This window comes from Nerophis ophidion, linkage group LG07 (genome assembly GCF_033978795.1).
Source record: "Nerophis ophidion isolate RoL-2023_Sa linkage group LG07, RoL_Noph_v1.0, whole genome shotgun sequence".
In the NCBI taxonomy this organism is placed as follows: Eukaryota; Metazoa; Chordata; class Actinopteri; order Syngnathiformes; family Syngnathidae; genus Nerophis; species Nerophis ophidion.
Genome location: NC_084617.1, coordinates 9,849,098 through 9,869,097, shown reverse-complemented (window position 1 = coordinate 9,869,097; position 20,000 = coordinate 9,849,098). Strand labels below are relative to the sequence as shown.

General features: G+C 38.4%; 1 protein-coding gene across 1 annotated transcript in view; it reads right to left on the bottom strand.

Annotated features, from left to right (window-relative positions):
* LOC133555872 (BAI1-associated protein 3-like) overlaps nt 1–20,000 on the bottom strand; it is a 155,398-nt gene that overhangs the window by 96,420 nt on the left and 38,978 nt on the right. Inside the window, exon 2 of the mRNA XM_061905317.1 lies at nt 16,028–16,165. Within this exon, the coding sequence (XP_061761301.1) occupies nt 16,028–16,161 (134 nt within the window). The 5' untranslated portion in view covers nt 16,162–16,165. The remainder of the gene's footprint in view (nt 1–16,027; nt 16,166–20,000) is intronic.

Below are 20,000 nucleotides of genomic sequence, written 5' to 3'. Positions count from 1 at the left end.
CACCATCGTGACAGTTCAGACGACTATTTAAAGCCCGCCGCGGAAAGGATCCCCGCTGGCATCGGATTTGATAACGTGTTTATTCAAATGTATCACCCCGGCGATACGCCGGCGGATAAACGCCGGGTCGAGCGGGGGGTTTGGGGGGGGGGGGGGTGATTGGGGGTCGTCCGCCACGTTGAAAATAAACAATGGTCGTCATAACAAGCAAAGTTCACGCCGAACACAAGCCAGCCTGCGTTGGGGTTGCCGTGGCAACGCCCAGGTTCATACTATTAGGTTTTTGTGGCGCAGATGAGGCTTGAAAACAGGACCGAGGTGGTGGAAGCAGGGTGGGGAAGGGGAGGGGGGGGGGGGGGGGGTGATGCACCTTAGTCGCTTCATTTGTTGCTATGAGACAAGCGGGGAAACAACTTTCCGTGATGAACACCCACAGCGTTATTAATAGGCCAGCACATGACAAACACGACACAGGACAGACTTGGGACATGCGCCCCTTGGAAAGGCAAACATATTGACGTTTTTATACATAATCCGTCATATAAAATATGTTTATATACTCAAGTACAAGAAGTTGCTAATACAGCTAATGCATTTAGCATCATGGCAGCTTTTATTTTCGATTACACTTACTATCATGAAGAGAATTTCACTTATATATTATTACTATCACTAATATTATTATTATGACTAGTGATTAACAAAAATCCATCCATCCATCTTCTTCCGCTTATCCGAGGTCGGGTCGCGGGGGCAGCAGCCTAAGCAGGGAAGCCCAGACTTCCCTCTCCCCAGCCACTTCGTCTAGCTCTTCCCCGGGGGATCCCGAGGCGTTCCCAGGCCAGCCGGGAGACATAGTCTTCCCAACGTGTCCTGGGTCTTCCCCGTGGCCTCCTATTGGTTGGACGTGCCCTAAACACATCCCTAGGGAGGCGTTCGGGTGGCATCCTGACCAGATGCCTGAACCACCTCATCTGGATACTCTCAATGTTAAAGTTAAAAGTACCAATGATTGTCACACACATACTACATGTGGCGAAATTATTCTCTGCATTTGACCCATCACCCTTGATCACCCCCTGGGGGGTGAGAGGGAGCAGTGGGCAGCAGCGGTGCCACGCCCGGGAATCATTTATGGTGATTTAACCCCCAATTCCAACCCTTAATGCTGAGTGCCAAGCAGGGAGGTAATGGGTCCCATTTTTATAGTCTTTGGTATGACTCGGTCGGGATTTGAACTCACGATCTACCAATCTTAGGGCGGACACTTTAACCACTAACCCGGATGGCAGACCTTCACACCCTATCTCTAAGGGAGAGACCCGCCACCCGGCGGAGGAAACTTATTTCTGCCGCTTGTACCCGTGATCTTATCCTTTCGGTCATGACCCAAAGCTCATGACCATAGGTGAGGATGGGAACGTAGATCGACCGGTCAATTGAGAGCTTTGCCTTCCGGCTCAGCTCCTTCTTCACCACAACGGATCGGTACAACGTCCGCATTACTGAAGACGCCGCACCGATCCGCCTGTCGATCTCACGATCCACTCTTCCCTCACTCGTGAACAAGACTTCTAGGTACTTGAACTCCTCCACTTGGGGCAGGGTCTCCTCCCCAAACCGGAGATGGCATTCCACCCTTTTCCGGGCGAGAACCATGGACTCGGACTTGGAGGTGCTGATTCTTAATTCGGTCGCTTCACACTCGGCTGCGAATCGATCCAGTGAGAACTGAAGATCCCGGCCAGATGACGCCGTCAGGACCACATCATCTGCAAAAAGCGGAGACCTAATCCCGCGGTCATCCAAACCGGAACCCCTCAACGCCTTGACTGCGCCTAGAAATTCTGTCCATAAAAGTTATGAACAGAATCGGTGACAAAGGACAGCCTTGGCGGAGTCCAACCCTCACTGGAAATGTGTTCCACTTACCGCCGGCAATGCGGACCAAGCTCTGACACTGATCATACAGGGAGCGGACCACCACAATAAGAAAATCCAATACCTTGTACTCTCTGAGCACTCCCCACAGGACTTCCCGAGGGACACGGTCGAATGCCTTCTCCAAGTCCACAAAGCACATGTAGACTGGTTGGGCAAACTCCCATGCACCCTCAAGGACCCTGCCGAGAGTATAGAGCTGGTCCACAGTTCCACGACCAGGACGGAAACCACACTGTTCCTCCTGAATCCGAGGTTCGACTATCCGGCGTAGTCTCCTCTCCAGTATAACTGAATAAACCTTACCGGGAAGCCTGAGGAGTGTGATCCCAGCCAACAAAAATAATTATAATTATTTGTTCGAATAATTGTTTCTAAATTATCACAAAAAACTTTGTATTACGTTGTGTTCCGGGCAAGAAGACAAAAGGCTGAAACCTTCCAAGAAGAATGCTCGTAAAACTCCACTCGGACTTCCTAGCGGACGGATGGCAGGATCTGCCCAAATTCCAGAAGAAGTATTTTAAGTATTTTTACGAACACATTTTGATCTATTTTATGGGACTCTCTTTGAACTATTTTATGGAACTCTCTTTGAACTGTTCGGGAACCGAGGGCAACGCTGTTCACAACCCACTTCCCTGAGGAAGCAGCTGTGGGAAAGGGGGTGGAGGGGCAAATAAAGAAGGAGGAGTACGATCTTGGGGCAGAGCGTGGTGTAAACTGTACAAAGAGTGTACATATCTCTCCTCGGATCTGAGTCCAAATTTAATTCTGTCTCTGTTTGATTCCTTGCCTTTTGTCTTGTTTAATAGATGTCATCAGTGTTTGAACCTGACATTATTATATCATATTAAATATATGACAATTATATATATATATATATATATATATATATATATATATATATATATATATATATATATATATATATATATATATATGATATTTAGCTATATATTATATGTAGATATATATCATATATGACACATTTAGATGATATACAAATGTATGGATAAATATACCCATATCTATATATATATATATGATATATACATATAAAACATGTATATGTATATGATATATATGATATCTGTGGTAAATATGCATGTATCATATTTATATATATGTATATATATATATATATATATATATATATATATATATATATATATATATATATATATAAACGGAATACAATGATTTGCAAATCTTTTTCAACCCATATTCAGTTGACTGCACTTCAAAGACAAGATATTTGATGTTCAAACTCAAACTTTATTTTTATTTTTGCAAATAATAATTAACTTAGAATTTCATGGCTGCAACACGTGCCGAAGTAGTTGGGAAAGGGCATGTTCACCACTGTGTTACATCACCTTTTCTTTTAACAACACTCAATAAACATTTGGGAACTGAGGAAACTAATTGCTGAAGCTTTGAAAGTGGAATTCTTTCCTATTCTTACCTACTTTACGAGCTTCAACTTCTGTGTCTACATCCCGGGGGCCTCGCCTCCACCCGCGGAGACTAAGACAGTGGATGACTGACAAGACCCTTTAATCTGTTTATTTCATGGCAGAAAAAGTTATGGGCACATTTTCATGAGACTTTCAGGAAATGTCAGAAATGGGATAAGGAACAAATGATTACATTTTGGGTCTGATATGGATCACCGTCTGGTTTTTCCTATTTTTTTTGTTTGTTTACCGTCACACACACACACACACACACACACACACACACACACACACACACACACACGTCTTGCCTACTTTGTGTGGACCCACGTTTGGTCAGTAGATTGTGAGGGCCCCCCTTTCCACTATAGCTAGAACGATGAATATCACCGTCTGGTTTTTACTAAAAAAAAATTATTTTTTTACTTACACACACACACACACACACACACACACACACACACACACACACACACGCACACACACACACACACACACACACACACACGTCTTGCCTACTTTGTGTGGACCCACGTTTGGTTAGTAGATTGTGAGGGCCCCCCTTTCCACTATAGCTAGAATAATGGAAATCACCGTCTGGTTTTTACTAAAAATGTTTTATTTTTTTACTTACACACACACACACTTCGGGAAATTTGAACTGATACGGTACCGATTCCGGATACCGGAGATTTGACACTGGTACTCAACTTTTGTGGTACTTTTGTGTGTATAAAAAAACATTAATTGTTTTTAATAATAAAATCAATTTTTTTATTATCACATTTGGTCATTTGCAGGTATTACAAGTGCATTATATCAAGGATATATGACCATATCACATCAATTTTCGAACCCTTTCACTGGCCTCCTGTTCCCCTCTGGATTGACTACAAAGTCTCCTTACTAACCCACCATTGCCTCCATGGAAATGCCTCAGACTACCTCTAAGAACTACTCACCCCCAAATCCTTCACACGACACCTCCGCTCCAGACAGGCTAACCCCCTCCAACCTCTGAGGAAAAAACTACGAACAATGGCTCCACCGCTCCCAGTCTGTGGAACGCTCTCCCTGACCACCTGAGGGCACCACAGACTGTGGATGCTTTTAAAAAAGGCTTAAAAACCCTGCTTTTTGAAAAAGCCTTTTTTAGATATATGCATACTAGTTCTGGCTATTAAAATGTTCTAGATTTTTTTTTAAATTTATTTTAATCATCTTTTATTTTTTTTAATACACTGTAGCACTTTGAGATTGTTTACTCAATACAAAGAGCTTTTACAAATAAAATGTATTATTATTAAATGGCAGTAGTGTATAGTTCACGGTGCGTTGATCGGTTCAGTCTTTGCTGTCCGTTGCGCCCTACAAAGTGTTAATACTGCAAGTATTGTACTAATTACGCACCAGCTTTGATTGTAGCGTGCATCTTAGTTGTAGTTTTCACCAACAAATGTTGACGCTGTACAAATTAAGATGTAAAATAGCTAATGCAATTAGCCAAACAAACGTATATTAGCATCAAGCTAGCATATATTTTGGAAAACTGGAGCCTCACTTAACTTACGTTGGAGCGTCTTTTGAGTCGTTTACTTTGCAAATTACCAAATTGTGGTACTAGAGAGAAGAATCCCTTGATGAAAGTACAGTGTTTTATTTTCCCACATTCAAGCACGGTGTTACTGTTCAAACTGTGTGTAACGCTACAGTGGCCAAAACTATTAAGTTCACTTGCTAAACACAACCTCTCCCTTGTTTTTAACGAATACCAAGGCCTACTGCGCAACTATATTTGGATTTTGGCCATTAGGGTGGAACTTGGAGAGCCAAGTGTTTTTTGAGGTGGAAAAAATGTTGGCCAAACGACAGGACCTCTAGGTGGTTGTCAGAGTCTGCTCTCACTGCTGCTGGAATGATTGCCCGCCTAAACAAATTTGACGGTGCACAAATTAAGATGTAAAATCGCTATTGTTAATCAGTAGCATGTCAATAGCGAAGCAAACGTATAATAGCATCAAGCTAGCGTATTTTTTGGGAAAACTGGAGCCTCATTTAACTTCAATTAAAAAAATCTCCCTTGTTTTTAATGAATACTGTTAGAATAATTATGTTTAAGTTATCACACAATTTGTGCTTAAAGTCTGTTGCTATTGTTATTAGCTATTGTGCTCAAGCTATACTTTTGCTATCTGTGCAAGGACAAAAACTTCTCGTCTGAGGGGTGACTGTGACTAAGTGTGCAGCTCCATGCATTCTCCTCATGAGCTAAATTGAACTCTGTCTCTGCATGATTCCTTGCTTCTTGTCTGTGTAATAGATGTCATCAATGTTTGAACCTGACAATACCGAGGCCTACTGCGCTACCGTACTTTAACCTTGGTCATTACGGTGGTACTTGGAGAGCCAAGTGTTTTCTAAGGTGATACTTGGTGAAAAAAAAATTAGACAACCACTGACCTAAAGGAACTGTCATTTGGCTGTTACTGCTCACAGTGCTGCTGGAGTGATTGCCCGCGTCAACAAATTTGACGGTGCACGAATAAAGAAGTAAAATCGCTAATGCTAATCAGTAGCATGTCAATAGCGAAGCAAACGTATAATAGCATCAAGCTAGCGTATTTTTTTGGAAAACTGGAGCAACATTTCCCTTGTTTTTAATGAATACTGTTAGAATAATTGTTTAAGTTATCACACAATTGGTGCTTAAAGTCTTTTGCTATTGTGCTCAAGCTATACTTTTGCTATCTGTGCAAGGACAAAAACTTCTTGTCTGAGAGGGTGACTGTGACTAAGTGTGCAGCTCCATGCATTCTCCTCATGAGCTAAATTGAACTGTGTCTCTGCACGATTCCTTGCTTCTTGTCTGTTTAATAGATGTCATCAGTGTTTGAACCTGACAATATCCAGGCCTACTGCGCTACCGTACTTTAACCTTGGTCATTACGGTGGTGCTGGGAGATCCAAGTGTTTTTCTGAGGTGGTACTTGGTGAAAAAAAAATTAGACAACCACTGACCTAGAGGTACTGTCGTTTGGCTGTTACTGCTCACAGTGCTGCTGGAGTGATTGCCCGCATCAACAAATTTGACGGTGCACAAATAAAGAAGTACAATCGCTAATGCTAATCAGTAGCATGTCAATAGCAAAGGAAACGTATAATAGCATCAATCTAGCGTATTTTTTGGAAAACTGGAGCAACATCTCCCTTGTTTTTAATAAATACTGTTAGAATAATTGTTTAAGTTATCACACAATTGGTGCTTAAAGTCTATTGCTATTGTGCTCAAGCAATACTTTTGCTATCTGTGCAAGGACAAAAACTTATTGTCTGAGAGGGTGACTGTGACTAAGTGTGCAGCTCCATGCATTCTCCTCATGAGCTAAATTGAACTCTGTCTCTGCATGATTCCTTGCTTCTTGTCTGTGTAATAGATGTCATCAGTGTTTGAACCTGACAATACCCATGCCTACTGCGCTACCGTACTTTAACGTTGGTCATTACGGTGGTGCTGGGAGATCCAAGTGTTTTTCGGAGGTGGTACTTGGTGAAAAAAAATTGGACAACCACTGACCTAAAGGTACTGTTGTTTGTCTGTTACTGCTCACAGTGCTGCTGGAGTGATTACCAGCGTCAACAAATTTGACGGTGCACAAATAAAGAAGTAAAATTGCTAATGCTAATCAGTAGCATGTCAATAGCGAAGCAAACGTATAAAAGCATCAAGCTAGCGTATTTTTTTGGAAAACTGGAGCAACATTTCCCTTGTTTTTAATGAATACTGTTAGAACATTTGTGTAAGTTATCACACAATTGGTGCTTGAAGTCTGTTGCTATTGAGCTCAAGCTATACTTTTGCTATCTGTGCAAGGACAAAAACTTCTGGTCTGAGGGGTGACTGTGACTAAGTGTGCAGCTCCATGCATTCTCCTCATGAGCTAAATTGAACTCTGTCTCTGCATGATTCCTTGCTTCTTGTCTGTGTAATAGATGTCATCAGTGTTTGAACCTGACAATACCCAGGCCTACTGCGCTACCGTACTTTAACCTTGGTCATTACGGTGGTGCTGGGAGATCCAAGTGTTTTTCTGAGGTGGTACTTGGTGAAAAAAAATTGGACAACCACTGACCTGAAAGGTACTGTTGTTTGGCTGTTACTGCTCACAGTGCTGCTGGAGTGATTGCCCGAATCAACAAATTTGACGGTGCACGAATAAAGAAGTAAAATCGCTAATGCTAATCAGTAGCATGTCAATAGCGAAGGAAACGTATGATAGCATCAAGCTAGCGTATTTTTTTGGAAAACTGGAGCAACATCTCCCTTGTTTTTAATGAATACTGTTAGAATAATTGTTTAAGTTATCACACAATTGGTGCTTAAAGTCTGTTGCTATTGTGCTCAAGCTACACTTTTGCTATCTGTGCAAGGACAAAAACTTCTTGTCTGAGAGGGTGACTGTGACTAAGTGTGCAGCTCCATGCATTCTCCTCATGAGTTGAATTGAACTCTGTCACTGCATGATTCCTTGCTTCTTGTCTGTGTAATAGATGTCATCAGTGTTTGAACCTGACAATACCCAGGCCTACTGCGCTACCGTACTTTAACCTTGGTCATTACGGTGGTGCTGGGAGATCCAAGTGTTTTTCTGAGGTGGTACTTGGTGAAAAAAAATTGGACAACCACTGACCTGAAAGGTACTGTTGTTTGGCTGTTACTGCTCACAGTGCTGCTGGAGTGATTGCCCGAATCAACAAATTTGACGGTGCACGAATAAAGAAGTAAAATCGCTAATGCTAATCAGTAGCATGTCAATAGCGAAGGAAACGTATGATAGCATCAAGCTAGCGTATTTTTTTGGAAAACTGGAGCAACATCTCCCTTGTTTTTAATGAATACTGTTAGAATAATTGTTTAAGTTATCACACAATTGGTGCTTAAAGTCTGTTGCTATTGTGCTCAAGCTACACTTTTGCTATCTGTGCAAGGACAAAAACTTCTTGTCTGAGAGGGTGACTGTGACTAAGTGTGCAGCTCCATGCATTCTCCTCATGAGTTGAATTGAACTCTGTCACTGCATGATTCCTTGCTTCTTGTCTGTGTAATAGATGTCATCAGTGTTTGAACCTGACAATACCCAGGCCTACTGCGCTACCGTACTTTAACCTTGGTCATTACGGTGGTACTTGGAGAGCCAAGTGTTTTTCTGAGGTGGTCATTGGTGAAAAAAAATTGGACAACCATTGACCTAAATGTACTGTTGATTGGCTGTTACTGCTCACAGTGCTGCTGGAGTGATTGCCCGCGTCAACAAATTTGACGGTGCACAAATTAAGAAGTAAAATCGCTAATCCTAATCAGTAGCATGTCAATAGCGAAGGAAACGTATAATAGCATCAAGCTAGCGTATTTTTTTGGAAAACTGGAGCAACATTTCCCTTGTTTTTAATGAATACTGTTAGAATAATTGTTTAAGTTATCACACAATTGGTGCTTAAAGTCTGTTGCTATTGAGCTCAAGCTATACTTTTGCTATCTGTGCAAGGACAAAAACTTCTGGTCTGAGGGGTGACTGTGACTAAGTGTGCAGCGCCATGCATTCTCCTCATGAGCTGAATTGAACTCTGTCCCTGCATAATTCCTTGCTTCTTGTCTGTGTAATAGATGTCATCAGTGTTTGAACCTGACAATACCCAGGCCTACTGCGCTACCGTACTTTAACCTTGGTCATTACGGTGGTACTTAAATAGCTAAGTGTTTTCTAAGGTGGTACTTGGTGAAAAAAAAATTAGACAACCACTGACCTAGAGGAACTGTCGTTTGGCTGTTACTGCTCACAGTGCTGCTGGAGTGATTGCCCGCGTCAACAAATTTGACGGTGCACAAATAAAGAAGTAAAATCGCTAATACTAATCAGTAGCATGTCAATAGCGAAGGAAACGTATAATAGCATCTAGCTAGCGTATTTTTTGGGAAAACTGGAGCAACATCTCCCTTGTTTTTAATAAATACTGTTAGAAAAATTGTTTAAGTTATCACACAATTGGTGCTTAAAGTCTGTTGCTCTTGAGCTCAAGCTATACTTTTGCTATCTGTGCAAGGACAAAAACTTCTTGTCTGAGGGGTGACTGTGACTAAGTGTGCAGCTCCATGCATTCTCCTCATGAGCTAAATGTAACTATGTCTCTGCGCAATTCCTTGCTTCTTGTCTGTGTAATAGATGTCATCAGTGTTTGAACTTGACAATACCCAGGCCTACTGCGCTACCGTACTTTAACCTTGGTCATTACGGTGGTGCTGGGAGATCCAAGTGTTTTTCTGAGGTGGTACTTGGTGAAAAAAAATTGGACAACCACTGACCTAAAGGTACTGTTGTTTGGCTGTTGCTGCTCACAGTGCTGCTGGAGTGATTGCCCGCATCAACAAATTTGACGGTGCACAAATAAAGAAGTAAAATCGCTAATGCTAATCAGTAGCATGTCAATAGCGAAGCAAACGTATAATAGCATCAAGCTAGCGTATTTTTTTGGAAAACTGGAGCAACATCTCCCTTATTTTTAATGAATACTGTTAGAATAATTGTTTAAGTTATCACACAATCGGTGCTTAAAGTCTGTTGCTATTGAGCTGAAGCTATACTTTTTGCTATCTGTGCAAGGACAAAAACTTCTGGTCTGAGGGGTGACTGTGACTAAGTGTGCAGCTCCATGCATTCTCCTCATGAGCTAAATTGAACTCTGTCCCTGCGCGATTCCTTGCTTCTTGTCTGTGTAATAGATGTCATCAGTGTTTGAACCTGACAATACCCAGGCCTACTGCGCTACCGTACTTTAACGTTGGTCATTACGGTGGTGCTGGGAGATCCAAGTGTTTTTCTGAGGTGGTACTTGGTGAAAAAAAATTGGACAACCACTGACCTAAAGGTACTGTTGTTTGGCTGTTACTGCTCACAGTGCTGCTGGATTGATTGCCCGCATCAACAAATTTGACGGTGCACAAATAAAGAAGTAAAATCGCTAATGCTAATCAGTAGCATGTCAATAGCGAAGCAAACGTATAATAGCATCAAGCTAGCGTATTTTTGGGGAAAACTGGAGCAACATCTCCCTTGTTTTTAATGAATACTGTTAGAATAATTGTTTAAGTTATCACACAATTGGTGCTTAAAGTCTGTTGCTATTGAGCTCAAGCTATACTTTTGCTATCTGTGCAAGGACAAAAACTTCTTGTCTGAGGGGTGACTGTGACTAAGTGTGCAGCTCCATGCATTCTCCTCATGAGCTAAATGTAATTCTGTCTCTGCGCAATTCCTTGCTTCTTGTCTGTGTAATAGATGTCATCAGTGTTTGAACCTGAGAATACCCAGGCCTACTGCGCTACCGTACTTTAACCTTGGTCATTACGGTGGTGCTGGGAGATCCAAGTGTTTTTCTGAGGTGGTACTTGGTGAAAAAAAATTGGACAACCACTGACCTGAAAGGTACTGTTGTTTGGCTATTACTGCTCACAGTGCTGCTGGAGTGATTGCCCGCGTCAACAAATTTGACGGTGCACAAATAAAGAAGTAAAATCGCTAATGCTAATCAGTAGCATGTCAATAGCGAAGCAAACGTATAATAGCATCAAGATAGCGTATTTTTTGGGAAAACTGGAGCAACATTTCCCTTGTTTTTAAAGAATACTGTTAGAAAATTTGTTTTAGTTATCACACAATTGGTGCTTGAAGTCTGTTGCTATTGTGCTCAAGCTATACTTTTGCTATCTGTGCAAGGACAAAAACTTCTTGTCTGAGGGGTGACTGTGACTAAGTGTGCAGCTCCATGCATTCTCCTCATGAGCTAAATGTAACTCTGTCTCTGCGCAATTCCTTGCTTCTTGTCTGTGTAATAGATGTCATCAGTGTTTGAACTTGACAATACCCAGGCCTACTGCGCTACCGTACTTTAAAAATTGGACAACCACTGACCTAGAGGTACTGTCGTTTGGCCGAGTCTGCTCTCAGTGCTGCTGGAGTGAACTGGTGGGATTCGGTAGGTGCCAAAAAAAAGTAACGGATTTGGTACCTATTCCTACACAACATAAGCGTATTGATACACACATACATACATTTAGTATAGACACAAACAACAGAGTATTGATACACACATTAAGAAAACATTGTGAATAGATACACTTACACAAACAGTATATATACAGACAGAAGTACATTTAGGATAGATACACACAAACAGTATGGATACACACAAATAATACATTTAGTCTAGACACACACACACACAGTAGTAAAGATACACACATGAAGAATACATTTAAAAAACTGCAGTGAAGCCGTCAGAGCCTGACTGTGCATGTAATAGTTTGGTCCTCGTGGGTTTTGCTGCGCGGCGAGTCCAAAAAAAACCCCAAACTCCAGCGTGAACGCCGCCCGCATTTTTAAGAACGCGCCGGCCGGACGTGAAGGCGGCAGCAAGCTGATTGAAAACAAATACATCAGAGAGTCAGCTTTAAAGCGTGAGCTTCGATTGTGTCTTTTTGTAGTCATGCACGCACACATTTGTCACGACAGGACATAATTACGTAGCGATAGATACTGGCATGCTTTTATAGTACAGTCTTGTTGTCTCTGCAGCACATATGAATAAATGTACAATATATATGATAATGCACTGTTGGAAAAAAAAATGCCTCACTATAAAAGTTAAAAAATAAAACTGAAACAAATAAAAATAAAGCTATTTTTTAATAAATTATTTAGAATTTTATTTTATTTTATTTTTTCAAATATTTTAATATTTATATATTATTTTTTGTTCATATAAACCAGATCATATTTGTAAAAAACATTATATTATATTATATATATATATATATGTGTGTGTGTGTTTTTGTGGGAATAAACGGCGGAAAATAGATGGATGGAAGGTATATTTTAAATAATATATATTTTAAAAATGAAATATAAGTCAAAATTATGGCAATTTAAATGAGCAATAATTCAATTTTTTTTTTTAAATCCCAAAAAATGTTTTAATATTTCGAATTAATATTTCTAAATGACTAATATTTTTGTTCCTATATACCAGATTGTATTATATTGGTAAAAAAAAAAACTTCTTCCACTTTAAGCAGGTTTAAATGATATATTGTAACAACATGAAATAGAGGTCAAAATTAAGGCAATTTAAATGAGCAATAATTAAATTATTATTGTTTTTTATCCAAACATTTTTTTTAATATTTCAATTTATATTTCAAAATGACTAATATTTTTGTTTGTATAAACCAGATTGTATTATATTGGTTAAAAAAACGTGTTCCACTTTAAGCAGGTTCAAATGATGTATTGTAACGATATGAAATATAAGTCAAAATTATGGCAATTTAAATGAGCAATAAGTGAATTAACTTTTTTTTTTTTAATCAGAACATTTAAAACATTCTAAGACCGTTTTAATATTTCTAACTGAAAAAATATATTTTGCTTATATATAAAGTACATTTGTTAAAAAATATCCCCTCTAAAAAAAATATTGCTTCACTTTATAGAGGTTTATAAATACAAATATAAGTCAAATTAAAAGCATTTTAAACCATACATTTTTATTTTCAAATATTATTTAAATTACATTTTTATGTTTACATAAAGCACATTGAATTTGTTAAAAAAAAATGCACTACAGGGTACAACAAAAGTTTCTTATAAATATTTTAATATTTATAAATGACTAATATTTTAGTTTTTATAAACCAGAATGTTTTATATTTGTAAAAAAAATGCCCTACTGTTTACAAAAACTTGTTTCAATTTAAAAAGGTTCAAATGATATATTGTAACAATATAAAGTAGAAGTCAAAATTATGGCAATTTAAATGAGCAATAATTGAATTATTATTATTATTTTTTAAATCAGAAAATTACAAAAAAATTAAAAAAAAAAAGTTTTGCTTACATAAAATACATAAAGTACATTTGTTAAAAAATATCCCCTCTAAAAAAAATACTGCTTCACTTTATAGAGGTTTAAAAATACAAATATAAGTCAAATTAAAAGCATTTTAAATTATAAATGATTATTTTCAAATATAATTTATATGACATTTTTATGTTTTTATAAAGCACATTGAATTTGTTTAAAAATGCACTACTGGGTACAAAAAATGTTTCTTATAAATATTTTAATATTTATAAATGACTAATATTTTTGTTTTTATAAACCAGATTGTATTATATTTGTAAAAAAAAAATGCCCTACTGTTTACAAAAACGTGTTTCACTTTAAACAAGTTCAAATGGTATATTATAACAATATGAAATATAAGTCAAAATTATGGCAATTTAAATGAGCAATAATTGAATTATATATATATATATTTTTTAAATCAGAAAATTACAAAAAAATTTAAAAAATATATGTTTTGCTTACATAAAATACATAAAGTACATTTGTTAAAAAATATCCTCTCTAAAAAAATACAGCTTCACTTATAGAGGTTTAAAAATACAAATATAAGTCAAATTAAAAGCATTTTAAATCAAAAATGATTATTTTCAAATATTATTTATATGACATTTTTAATTTTACATAAAGCACATTGAATTTGTTAAAAAATGCACTACTGGGTACAAAAAAAGTTTCTTATAAATATTTTAATATTTCTGAATAACTACTATTTTAGTTTATGTAAACCAGATTGTATTACATTTGTAAAAAAAAAAAAAAAAAATGCCCTACTGTTTAAAAAAACTTGTTTCACTTTAAACAAGTTCAAATGATATATTGTAACAATATGAAATATAAGTCAAAATAATGAAAATTTAAATCAGCACTGATTGAATTATTTCATTTTTTTTTTTTTTTTTTTTTAATTCTTGCTTAGATAAAATACATACATTACATTTAATAAAAAAAATCCCCTCTAAAAAAATACTGTTTCACTTTATAGCTGTTTACAAATAGGTCCAATTAAAAGCATTTTAAATTACAAATGATATTTTTCAAACACTATTTATGACATTTTTATGTTTTTATAAAGCACATTGAATTTGTTTAAAAAATGCACTACTGGGTACAAAAAAAGTTTCTTATAAATATTTTAATATTTCTGAATAACTACTATTTTAGTTTATGTAAACCAGATTGTATTACATTTGTAAAAAAAAAAAAAAAGCCCTACTGTTTGAAAAAACTTGTTTCACTTTAAACAAGTTCAAATGATATATTGTAACAATATGAAATATAAGTCAAAATCATGGCAATTTAAATGAGCAATAATTGAATTATACCCCGCCTCCCGCCCGATTGTAGCTGAGATAGGCGCCAGCGCCCCCCGCGACCCCGAAAGGGAATAAGCGGTAGGAAATGGATGGATGGATGGATGAATTATATATTTTTTTTTAAATCAGAAAATTACAAAAAAATTAAAAAAAATATATGTTTTGCTTACATAAAATACATAAAGTACATTTGTTAAAAAATATCCTCTCTAAAAAAATACAGCTTCACTTATAGAGGTTTAAAAATACAAATATAAGTCAAATTAAAAGCATTTTAAATCATAAATGATTATTTTCAAATATTATTTATATGACATTTTTAATTTTACATAAAGCACATTGAATTTGTTAAAAAATGCACTACTGGGTACAAAAAAAGTTTCTTAGAAATATTTTAATATTTCTGAATAACTAATATTTTAGTTTATGTAAACCAGATTGTATTACATTTGTAAAAAAAAAAAATGCCCTACTGTTTAAAAAAACTTGTTTCACTTTAAACAAGTTCAAATGATATATTGTAACAATATGAAATATAAGTCAAAATAATGAAAATTTAAATCAGCACTGATTGAATTATTTCATTTTTTTAATTTTATTTTTTTAATTCTTGCTTAGATAAAATACATACATTACATAATTAATAAAAAATACCCCCTCTAAAAAAATACTGTTTCACTTTATAGCTGTTTACAAATAGGTCCAATTAAAAGCATTTTAAATTACAAATGATATTTTTCAAACACTATTTATGACCTTTTTGTGTTTATATAAAGCACATTGAATTTGTTAAAAAAAAAAAAAAAACGCACTACTGTATACAAAAAAAGTCTCTTAAATATTGTTTGAATATTTCTCAATGACGAACATTTTTGTTTATTTAAAAAAAAAAAGAATAAACAGATTAAAAAACATAGCAACACAATGAAATATAAATAAAAAATACAGCCATTTAAAATATTACATATTAGATTTTTTTTTTTTCACAATATTTTTAAAAAGACAATTTTTATACCCAATTAAAACTATAGAAATACATAAATTATTGATCCATCCATTTTTCTACCGCTTATTCCCTTTGGGGTGGCGAGGGGGCGCTGGTGCCTATCTCAACTACAACCGGGCGGAAGGCGGTGTACACCCTGGACAAGTCGCCACCTCATCACAGGCTAATTCATTCTTGTTTTGCTTCTCTATGAAATATTCCACTAAGAAAATAGTGTTAAAAAAAAAAAAAAAAAAACATTATTAGGGGGTAATGAATGCACAGCGACGGCTTTTATTTAACTTTTTTTTTTTTTTTTCTTTAACCACAATCAAGTAATCAACTAAAATCCCGCCCGCCCGACTCACCTGCGGGGTAAAGGTTCGGGGCAGTGGGCGAGGGGGCTTCCTTCGGTGGGCGGCGGCTCCCGGCGGCTCCTCAGCGACTGGCTCCTCTGCACCTGGCGCAGGACGCTACTCTTCAGGTCCAGCAGCGTCGTCATGGTGCTAAGAGACACACACACACACACACACACACACACACACACACACACACACACACACACACACGGTCAAGGCAAGTGGTTCATTCCCTGGTAATTTGCTGGCTGGAAAAGGTGTGGAAGACATTAGGAGACTTGGACAAAAGGACACACACCATTTTGAACACCAGGCTGGCCCAGGTTGGCGCGACCCAACAAAAGTGTGATAAAAAAACCTGTTTGTGGAACTGGAACATTGTAGGATTAAAGCAGGGGTTCGCCAGGTAGCCCGTAAGGACCAGATGAGTCGCCCGCGGGCCTGTTCTAAAAATAGCTCAAATAGCAGCACTTACCAGTGAGCTGGTATGGGGGTGTATTAGTGCCCAAGGCATGGGTAACTTACACATCTGTGAAGGCACCATTAATGCTGAAAGGTACATACAGGTGTTGCCATCCAAGTAACGTAATCATGGACGCCCCTGCTTATTTCAGCAAGACAATGCCAAGTCACGTGTTACAACAGCGTGGCTTCGTAGTAAAACAGTGCGGGTACTAGACTGGCCTGTCTAACGTGTGTCATTTTCCATTGTATTAATTTGTCATCTTTTTAAAAGGACAAGCTGTAAAAAAAAATATTATTAATCTACTTGTTGATTTACTGTTAATATCTGCTTACCTTCCAAAAACATGCACCTGGGGATAGGTTGATTGGCAACACTAAATTGGACCTAGTGTGTGAATGTTGTATGTCTATCTGTGTTGGCCCTGCGATGAGGTGGCGACTTGTCCAGGGTGTACCCCGCCTTCCGCCCGATTGTAGCTGAGATAGGCGCCAGCGCCCCCCGCAACCCCAAAAAGGGAATAAGCGGTAGGAAATGGATGGACGGATGGATCTGCTTACCTTCACTCTTAACATGTTTTTACCTACACTTCTGTTAAAATGTAATAATCACTTATTCCTCTGTTGTTTGGATACTTTACATTATTTTGGTTGATACCACAAATGTGGGCATCAATCCGATACCAAGTAGTTACAGGATCATACATTGGTCATATTTCTCAATTTATAAACATAATATATATTTTTAAAGAAAGGAAAAAAAGATTTTGTGAGGATGAAACATATGGATATAATCAGAGTAGTATCGACTAGATACGCTCCTGTACTTGGTATCATTACAGTGGATGTTAGGTGTAGATCCACCCATTGCGTTTAATTACATTGTGACGCCAATGAGCTATTCCTCGTCTTGCGTGGATGATACTTGTAAGAATCTTACTTTATTTTTCGCCATGGAGACCAGGATTAGTGATTTAGAAGGAGCTGATTGCGGATTGACGTTAGCCGTTAGCTAGCTAGCCATGTCTTAACGCACCTGTTCCTGAGGGCGTTTCAGTGTTATAACTTCACCTTTATCGTCAGTTTTTAAGCCAAAATGCGTTCGTTCTCCCTTTTCTGTCCACACACTGTGTCTGCCTGTAAGTACTCGGTGATTGTGCGCTGCCGAACATGCTCCTCTGCTCGTAAAACCAGCAATGTCATGATGTGACCACGAGCCCTCATGCCCGTTAAAAAATAAATGATGAAAATAGTGAACCCATCCGTCCATCCATCAACCCGTTCTTCTACCACAACTCCCTTTTGGGGTTGCTGGAGCCTATCTCAGCTGCATTCATGCGGTAGGTGGTGCGCACCCTGGACAAGTCGCCACCTCATCACAGATTCATCATCACCGACACAGATTTAAAAAAAATAAAATAAAGATTTTGTGACGATAAAAAATATCGATGTAATCATAGTAGTATCGACGAGATACGCTGCTGTACTTGGTATCATTACAGAGGATGTTAGGTGTAGATCCACCCATGGCATTTGTTTACATTGTGACTCTGGTGAGCTATTGTATTCTCCTACGGTATAACTTCATCTTTATCGTTAGTTTTTAGGCCAAAAAGCGTCCGTTCTCCCGTTTCTGTCTACACACTGCGTCTGTTTGTAAGTACTCTGTGATTGTGCACTGCCGAACATGCTCCTCTGCTCATACAACGTTAGAATAACTATGTATATATTATCACACAACTTTAGTATGCTTAAAGTCCGTTGCTATAGTCATTAGCAATTGTGCTCAAGCTGTACTTTTTCTATCTGTGCAAGGACAAAAATGTCTTGTCTGAGGGGTGGCCTCAGCCGCGGATGTTATCTTTGTTTTAGCCCCGCTAACAGCCAAGGACTTCAAGGACCTCAACGCAGATAAGACGACGGCACGCAGACAAAGCAGAAACAAGGCGAAATCACAAGGCCCCCCAGCACATTCAGTCACGTATCGTGCGTACTGGACCTGCTTTGCATGATATATGTGACCACTCCTTTTAGAGGCGGCCTCAGTGATGTTGACTGGGGAACTCCTGAATAAATAGATTGACGCACGAGCTGTACTAAAGAGCGTAGTGCGAGGCTGTGACTAAGTGCGCAACTCCATGCGTTCTCCTCATTGAGCTAAATTGAAATATGTAGCTGCATTATTCCTTGCTTCTTGTCTGTGTAATAGATGTCAAAACATAGATAGATAGCTAGATAGATAGATAGATAGAGACCAATAAAGTACTATCTATCAGTGTTTGAACCTGACAATACCCAGGCCTACTGCACTACTGGACTTAAACGTTGGTGATTACAGTGGTACTTGGAGAGCCAAGTTTTCTCTAAAGTGGTACTTAGTGAAAAAAAAAGGTTTGACAACCACTGATCGAGAGGTAATGTCGTTTGGTTGAGTATTGGGCGTACTAGACCCGCTTTGCATAATATATGCGACCACTCCTGTTAGAGGTGGCCTCATTGATGTTGACTGTGGAACTCCTGAATAGAGGTACGCAGGATTTGAACCTTAGAGCGTAGGGCGAGACTGTGACGAAGTGTGCAACTCCATGCGTTCTCCTCATTGAGCTAATTCGAACTCTGTCTCTGCATGATTCCTTGTTTCTTGTTTATTTGATAGATGTCTTCAGTGTTTGAACCTGACAATACCCAGGCCTAATACGCAACTGTACTTTAATGTTGATCATTACAGTGGTACTTGGAGAGCCAACATGACCACCCCTGTTAAATGCGGCCTCAGTGATGTTGACAGGGGAACTCCTGAATAAATAAAGGGACGCAGGAGTTGAACCTTAGAGCGTAGGGCGAGAGTGTGACCAAGTGTGCAGCTCCATGCGTTCTCCTCATTGAGCTAAATTGAACTCTGTCACTGCATGATTCCTTGCTTCTTGTCTGTTTAATAGATGTCATCAGTGTTTGAACCTGACATGCCTGCAAAATGAAAAAAACACGGCGAACCGGTACTTTTCAAAACAGGGTATAGTACCGTTTTTGATTCAATAGTACCGCCATACTATACTAGTACCAGTATACCGTACAACCCCATTCAAATTAAAGCTACAGGCACGATGGCATGTTCCCAAAGCACTTTTTAACTGCTGTTATAGAACCTCTGAGACGTATCAAAATTGTTAAAAACTATTATAAAAAAGGACAATTGGGTTTGAAAGTATCAAAGTTGAGGTATAACCACACAAGAGGGAGTGCAAGGTTGAGGCGCTGAGAGACGTCAGCGGTTAAAGGTCTTTCCGGTCAAAAACCAAGAGGTGTTGCTCGGCTGAATCCTCCTCTCATTAGACGGTTGTCATCGCCATGGCGACTCGCCACTGCGGCTGGACTCCTCCCCTCTTTGCACAGACCCTCATCGGCTCGTTATGTCGGTCCGAGGTGTCGGGCTGAGTGACGTTTGTGTTCATTTATGTTATTGCCGAGGCAAATCATCCCGGCATCGATGTTATATTAATTGACTTCGCTGAAACGTAAT